We start from the raw sequence: 7,899 nt of genomic DNA on the forward strand, positions 1-7,899 counted from the left end.
CATTTAGGGTATACATCTAAAACATATTTCTAATACATGTTTAACACTTTCCAAATACAAGTTTAACATTTTTAATGCATGCTCAACATTTTCTCTTTCTTGGTTTCTAACTTTTTTTGTTTTTATTTGTTTATTTATTATTTTACATTTTTTTCAATTCTTTTTGCACTTGCTTCTTCGGTTTTATTTTTGTATTCTTTTTTATTTGGTTTCATTTTCCGATTTCCATTATCTTCTCATTTTCTTTCTTTCTTTTGGTTTTCATTTTACATTTTTCTAATACACATTTAAAAAAAATTCAAATACAAGTGGAATATTTTTTGAATACATGGTCAACATTTTTTAGACCCTTTAAAAATCCAAATGCTTGATTAAATATTTCAAATACAAGATCATCATTTTTGGAATACTCGGTCTGCATTTTTTCTATACATATGTTTAAAAAAATTCGAATTCTTGATTAACATTTTTCATATATGGGATTAACATTTTATTAATACATTGTCAACATTTCTCCTATACATATTTAACTTTTTTCAAATTTAATATTAACATTTTTTAATACATGGTCAACATTTTTTCTATACATATTTATCATTTTTAATATTCTTGATTAACATTTTTGGAATACATGTTCAACATTTTTCTATATATATTTAACATTGTGCAAATAAAAGTAACATTTTTTGAATACAATATAAGATTATTATTTTTTAATACATGGGCAACATTTATTATATACACATTTAATTTCTTTCAATGCTTGATTAACATTTCTAAAATAATTTTTAATTTTTTTATTGAAAAGCTTGATTAACATTTTTTAAATACACGATGAAATTTTTTCATGCATATTGTATATTTTTTGTATACATTTTTCGTACACATGTGAACATTTTCTCTATACACATTCAATATTTTTCAAATGCTTGGTTAATTTTTTTGTGTGAATATTTATATAAAGTTTTTTTTGTATTATATTTATTTAGAATATTTTGAAGTTTTTTTTGACGGGAAGAATATTTGGAAGTATAAATGGAAGTAAAAAACGAAATTAAAAAACATGGAAAAATAAACAAGGAAACGAGGCCGTAGCCTCCCGCGCGGCCAGTCCGGTCCATAAGGAGACATAGTGCGAGACATAGGGACGCCCAGATTAACCGCCTTCGCGGCCACACACGATGCTTCCCTCCATCCTTTCAAAATCAAGAAACGCGCCGTCACCCGCCGGACACCGCCGCCATCTCCGTCGTCTCCTCTCCTCTTCGCTCGGCAGGGCTACAACCTTCCCACCCACCACCGCCATTGCACTATCACCACCACCTCCAAGCACCAACTCCCACCTTGCTTCTTCCCCTCATTCCTACCACCGCTACGCCTCCATCCTCCAATCCTGCGTCGCCGCGGGTTCCCTGCGCGCCGGCAGGAAGCTCCATGGCAGGCTCCTCGTCTCGGGCCTCGGCCCTGACACGGTCTTGTCCACCAAGCTCGTCGACCTGTACGCTGCCTGCGGCCATGTTGGGCAGGCGCGCCGCCTGTTTGACGGAATGCCCAAGCGGAACGTGTTCCTGTGGAACGTGCTGATCAGGGCCTATGCGCGGGAGGGGCCTCGCGAGGCCGCGGTGCAGCTCTACCGAGGGATGGCGGAGCACGGCGTGGAGCCTGATAACTTCACGTACCCGCTGGTGCTCAAGGCGTGCGCGGCGCTCCTGGACCTGGAGACAGGGAGGGAGGTGCACGAGCACATCTCGGGCACACGGTGGGGCCAGGATGTGTTTGTGTGCGCCGGTGTTGTTGACATGTACGCCAAGTGTGGGTGTGTGGACGATGCTCGAGCGGTGTTTGATGGGATCGCGGTGAGAGACGCTGTTGTGTGGAATTCGATGATTGCTGCATATGGGCAGAATGGGCGACCCATGGAGGCGCTTTCATTGTGCCGCGACATGGCTTCTAATGGTGTTGGGCCCACAATCGCTACTCTGGTGAGTACAATATCAGCGGCGGCTGATGCAGCTGCTCTGCCTAGAGGGAGAGAGCTGCATGGGTTTGGTTGGAGGAGGGGGTTCGGGGGGCAGGACAAGCTGAAAACTTCCCTTGTGGACATGTATGCCAAGAGTGGGTGGCTTCATGTAGCTCGTGTTCTCTTTGAGCAACTTATGAAGAGGGAACTTGTTTCTTGGAATGCCATGATATGTGGATATGGGATGCATGGCCATGCTGACGAAGCGCTTGAATTGTTTAACAAAATGAGGGGAGATGCTCAAGTGACTCCTGACAACATCACTTTTGTTGGGGTTTTATCTGCCTGCAACCATAGAGGGATGGTAGAAGAAGCAAAAGAGTTCTTTGGTCTGATGGTTGATGTGTCCTCCATCGAGCCAACAGTGCAGCATTACACTTGCCTTGTAGATGTTCTTGGTCACACTGGTAGGTTTGAGGAAGCATATGATCTTATTAAGGGAATGTCTATCAAACCAGATTCAGGAATATGGGGGGCACTTCTCAATGGTTGTAAGATCCACAAAAATGTTGAACTAGGTGAGCTAGCCCTGCAGAAGTTGATTGAGCTCGAGCCTGAAGATGCTGGCAATTATGTCCATCTATCAAATATCTATGCTCAGTCTGGGAAATGGGAAAATGCTGCAAGGGTGAGAAAGCTAATGACCAATAGAGGCCTGAAAAAAATCCTCGCTTGCAGTTGGATTGAGTTGAAAGGGAAAACTCATGGATTTCTAGTTGGGGATGCATCTCATCCTAGATCAGATGAAATATATGAAGAGTTAGAGAGATTGGAAGGTCTCATGAGTGATGCTGGCTATGTGCCTGACACAATGCCAGTTTTCCACAATGTGGGTGATGATGAAAAGAGGAATATGGTGAGAAGCCACAGTGAGAGGTTGGCCATTGCGTTTGGGCTCATTAGTACACCTCCTGGGACAAAGCTTCTTGTGACTAAGAATCTTCGAGTTTGCGAGGACTGTCATGTTGTTATCAAGCTGATTTCAAAGATCTCGCAGCGTGAAATCATCATAAGAGATGTTAACCGTTACCATCACTTTGTAAATGGTGAGTGCTCTTGCAAAGACTACTGGTAGCTTTACAGTGAATAAACAAGTTGATTTTGCTCATATCGGGTGCTAGTCGTATTAGTCTCATACGACAGAAGATGTGGTCTTTTCCAAAACAGCACAGGTCAGCCAAAAAGAAAACAGCTCAGTTTTGAGAATTCGAAAGTGACTGGAAATCTGTGATTGTCTGTTACTGTCAGAGTTCACTGTGATGTTGTTCTACAAGACAAGCTTGGATGCTGACTGAGCCAGCACAGAGTTGCAAAACGCAAAGGTGATGACTTTGATATGGAGCACTTCATGTATGTAAGTCATTCAGAGATGAAGAAACATGATCGTGTTCATTGTGGAACACCTGGTTCTCCACTGGTCTTGCTTAAATTTAGTCCTTGTTAGGAGGGGTGTACCCGAATTCAAGGTTGGCCTTCATGGTTTCAAATATAATGAGGGAAAATCTCGTTCTGATTTTCCATACTGGCAAGCTTTTGTCTGGAGGGCTGAGTTTTGTGCCCTGATGCCTATCAAAGGTTTGTAAAAAGCCTATTACGCCACTGGAATTGCATCCCATGAAACTATTGGTCTTCATGAAGATATAAAATTATTAATTGAAGATGGAAATAACTATTAGAAGTTTGATGCGATTGCACTACCTTACAAGGTAGAGGAACCCGTTTGTCTTTATTTCTGTGTCATGTTCGATCTATTGTGTTGCATATCTATCCTATTCTTCTGTCTGGTGGGAAATATCCATCCTACTGTTTGTTATATAATCGAAAGAAATAACCCTTTATCAGATATGAAGTCTGTTGGCCATTTTTCTATAAGTTGCAATATTGTTGAGGACTTCAAATATAAGTTCTTACAAAGTAGCACAATGAATGAGGCTAGTTGCATTAGTTGAGAACTTTGATTTGGTGTTAACATCTTTTTGTTTGAGTTATTATGGAGTAGCAAACCTTTGATTATGCGACTGGCTTGTCAGTAGTTTATCCACATTTGAAGAAACAAATCTAGCTTTGGCATTCCATTTTCCTTTTTTAGTTGGCTGACTTGTTTTGCATCTGTCACCTCTTCTCTTAGGACTTCACTATACGTAAGAAGAATGTCCCTACTGAGAAATGAGAACCTGGAAAAATTAGTATGGTTCCTGCAGTATGAAAGATAACAGTGTTATCTTCTCAGTTGTCTTTCTGCACTTCACTCTGCCCTGCTTCCCTGCTTCAGATTCCTGAGGATCTGTGTATATCTATTGGTCCAGGTTCCAGTGTGGGTTGTGATGGACTGCTAACTATCAAAAATGAACTCCCTTTGTTTGTTGCATTGCTAATACGTACTTTTCTTTTGCATAAACAACTTGACATGACATCAGTTCTGTGTCATAACTTATACAAAGTTGTACCTCGAAAAGAAAACTTATACAAAGTTGTAGGGTGGCATTTTGCGAGTTTTAGGAGAGGTTTCTTTGTAACTCTACCTGCACTTCGGATCTTCCCCATCTACACGTTGACCATGAGAAATGTGCTATGGCTGGGTTCCTTTTATGTTCTATAAGTTTAGGGCATAGCTCTACTTGCACTTTGGACCAGGTATGTGGCTGGTTTTTCTCCTTAGAGTCTGCTGTTGTGATAAAATTACTTCCTCTGCATCTTATTTGTTTCATAGTGACAGAGTTAAGACAAATTGTATTTTACTATGTTACATCATCTTATAATCACAATAATTAGTTACTATTCATATTAATAGAACTGAAAATATCCCAGGACTTCAGAAGGGCCGTTATTTCAGTTCTCATTCTTACTTTGGTCTACAATGTCAGTTCACTAGCTAAGTTTAAGTGCGATGTACATCTGTGTTTGCACTTGTTGAAGCTTCAGAGACTATCAGTCTATCACTGCAACCACCATACAGCTCCTAATTTTTTTCCCATCCAACTTTTAATTATACACCTCGCATACGTGGAGAGAGAAAGAGATATTATAATAAGATGCCGTATAGATAGGTTTTGTGGTGGAATAGTAGTAGATATGACCTTTGCTACGTAGTCAGCTGTCTTTTTTGACCTGCTGCTGTAGAGACAAATGGATTTGTGTGGCGTTGGCTGATGCACTCAGTACAGCTTGCTCCACCATGCAACTTGCTTCTTGCCGGCCGGTGCCTGTCCTAGTCTCTCCAGCGGGGAAGACTTCATCTTGACTCCCTGCTACTAATCCCCAATTTTTTCCCTTGGTGATTCTCCTTGCATGAATAATTTGCATTGCATTACAGTCTTGAAGCAAGATTCATCAGTTCTGACGTGGATGCCATCCTCTGCAGTTGCAGTACCATGGCTTCGCCTCATCGGCGCCTCCTCCTCTTCACCGTCGTCGTCTTCCTCCCACAAGTGTTCTCCCAGCTCCCCAACATCTGCGGGACCAAGGCCAATGGGAGGTACGCCTGCCCTGACTGCTCCACCTCTACTGCAGCCACCTCAAACCGTAGCGCCGGCTTCGAGGCCAACCTCCTCCAGCTCCAGGCCTCTCTCCAACACATGGCCGCCATGGACGCCAGCTTCCTGAACTCCACTTTCACTACCGGCGCCAGCGACGCGGCGGACGCGGTCTTTGGCCTCGCCATGTGCTTCGCCGACACGGAGCGGTCCGACTGCTCTGCCTGTCTCGCTGGCGCGGCAGCCGAGTTGCCCGGGACCCGGTGTGGAGGCCGCAGGGACATTGTCCTCTGGTACGGGCACTGCCTCGTGCGCTATGATGACGCCCCCTTCTTTGGCAGCGCGGACACGTCACCGGCGCGGCGGTTCGACGTGCCCAACCCCCACAACTTCTCCGATCCAGTGAGCCTGGGTACGGCGCGTCAGAGGCTGGCCGGGCGGATGCTCCCTGCCGCGGCGGCCTCGGCGCTCCGTTTTGCCTTTGACGCCGAGGAGGTCACACCGAACATGACGCTGCATGGGCTGGCACAATGCACGGAGGACCTGCCCCCCGAGGAGTGCAGTCGGTGCTTGGCGTCGCACATGGTCTGGCTCGCCGGATGCTGCGCCAACATGGACGGTGTCCGTCTAAACGGGCCCAACTGCTACCTGCGCTACGAGTTCATGGCCTTCATCCCCAGCATGCCACCGTCCATGGTACCCCTGCTACCTCCGGCTCCGGTGTCTGAACCAGGGACTCCCTCAGGGAGGAAGAAGGCTAGAACATACATACTTGCGGGGACCCTGAGTGCATTGGCGCTGCTGTGCCTCATTCTTCTGGGAGCATTTCTGTATTACAAGAAGAAGCTTCATGGCTCACTTCCTCCCATGCCCTGGAAGAGGGACACACCGACGATTGAATCCTTCCTGCGGCGGCAACATCCGAGGAGGTACAGTTACTCACAAGTGAAACAGATGACGAAATCTTTCTCGCACAGACTCGGCCAAGGCGGCAACGGTGTGGTCTACAAAGGCAGCCTCCCGGATGGCTGCGAGATTGCTGTGAAGATGCTCAAGGACAACAAGGACGTTGATGGTGAGGATTTCATGACTGAGGTCGCCAGCATCAGCAGGACCTCCCATGTAAACGTTGTCACACTGCTGGGATTCTGCTTGCAGGGAAGATCGAAACGAGGACTCATCTATGAGTTCATGCCGAATGGCTCCCTTGAAAGGTACACTTCTGGGAGAGGCACTGAGCACTCACTTGGCTGGGAGACGCTGTTCGACATTGCTGTTGGCATCGCGCGTGGCCTCGAGTACCTGCACCGAGGTTGCAACGCGCATATTGTGCATTTCGACATCAAGCCTCACAACATCCTCCTGGATCAGGACCTCCAGCCGAAGATCTCTGACTTCGGACTGGCCAAGCTGTCCTCCCAAAAAGAGAGCACCATCGCGGTGTCCATCGCCGGAGCTCGTGGCACGATCGGGTACATCGCGCCTGAGGTGTTCTCCAGGGGAGTAGGGGCGGTCACCAGCAAGTCCGACGTCTACAGCTATGGCATGATGGTTCTTGAGATATCTGGGGCTAGGAGGAACATCCACGATGACGATTTTGCTGGTTCAGGGACAAGCAGCAGCAGCAGCAAGTATTTCCCCCAATGTTTATATGAAGGCTTAGATCAGTTCTGTGCAAGCGCTTGCGCGATCGATGATGGCGAGGCTACCGAGCTGGTGAGGAAGATGGTGGTGGTCGGGCTGTGGTGCGTGCAAATCTCCCCTTCGGATCGGCCTTCCATGACCAGAGTGCTCGAGATGCTGGAGAAGAGCACTGAAGAGCTTCAGCTACCACCACATACTCCGCGTGGACGTTGAACACGCTGAAGACTCGGCTATCTTGAATTATATACAGCTAAATGATGAAAGCATCGTTCAGGTTTTGAAACCAAATTGTTTCATTCGGTGATGCATGCACTTCTTGGGGTGTCGTTTCTCTGAATTCACACGGTAATTTTGAAATTGTTATGTGCAAAATTCAACCATGGATAAGCCCAATGGTCATTTCCATTTGTGTCAACAGATAACCACGATGACAAAATGCGGCAGTTTGAAGTGCCGAAAGAAAATTAAGAAAATTGCTAATGAAATAAGGTTTGCATAGCTGATTTGTGTCATTCTATGACACTGAGTTGTGGAAGATGGCCGGACTAGAGGTTGGGAAAACCGCAAGGGCACAACTCGTCCTATATAACCAAACTAGATGATACCCCGCACGAGTTGTGGGAATATTTTGAAATAGATTCAAATGATATTTAGAGTAATAATATGACAACTAAAACTGAAAATGCATATAATTTATTATGCTTGATTATTGTATAGTTGTAAAATATTTAACAAATATAAATAGCACAATAGAATGAAAAT

The 7,899-nt window shown here is 45.0% G+C and overlaps 2 protein-coding genes across 3 annotated transcripts; both read left to right on the forward strand.

Annotated features, from left to right (window-relative positions):
• Window positions 1-1,173: 1,173 nt before the first annotated feature.
• On the forward strand, window positions 1,174-3,689 carry LOC123169300 (pentatricopeptide repeat-containing protein At2g01510, mitochondrial). Its single transcript, XM_044587142.1, has one exon. It carries the CDS (start codon window positions 1,182-1,184, stop codon window positions 3,093-3,095), a length of 1,914 nt encoding a protein of 637 aa, XP_044443077.1. The 5' UTR covers window positions 1,174-1,181; the 3' UTR covers window positions 3,096-3,689.
• LOC123169299 (protein SUPPRESSOR OF NPR1-1 CONSTITUTIVE 4-like) lies at window positions 3,608-7,474 on the forward strand. 2 transcript variants are annotated; one of them, XM_044587140.1, is made up of 2 exons: window positions 3,608-3,726; window positions 5,382-7,474. In XM_044587140.1, the coding sequence occupies exons 1-2, from the start codon at window positions 3,680-3,682 to the stop codon at window positions 7,348-7,350; spliced, it is 2,016 nt and encodes a 671-aa protein (XP_044443075.1). In that variant the 5' UTR covers window positions 3,608-3,679; the 3' UTR covers window positions 7,351-7,474. The 2 variants fall into 2 exon arrangements, with proteins under 2 accessions (XP_044443075.1, XP_044443076.1); XM_044587141.1 differs by lacking the exon at window positions 3,608-3,726 and adding an exon at window positions 4,930-5,294.
• Window positions 7,475-7,899: the final 425 nt, after the last annotated feature.

This window comes from Triticum aestivum, chromosome 7D (genome assembly GCF_018294505.1).
Source record: "Triticum aestivum cultivar Chinese Spring chromosome 7D, IWGSC CS RefSeq v2.1, whole genome shotgun sequence".
NCBI lineage: Eukaryota > Viridiplantae > Streptophyta > Magnoliopsida > Poales > Poaceae > Triticum > Triticum aestivum.

What these genes read in the sequence shown, in the direction of transcription:
- LOC123169300 (XM_044587142.1), top strand. Translation starts at nt 1,182, where the DNA reads ATGCTTCCCTCCATCCTTTCAAAATCAAGAAACGCGCCGTCACCCGCC.
- LOC123169299 (XM_044587140.1), top strand. Translation starts at nt 3,680, where the DNA reads ATGGAAATAACTATTAGAAGTTTGATGCGATTGCACTACCTTACAAG. An exon ending in CGATTGCACTACCTTACAAG is followed by an intron (nt 3,727 to 5,381) that starts GTAGAGGAACCC and finishes CATCCTCTGCAG; the next exon opens with TTGCAGTACCATGGCTTCGC.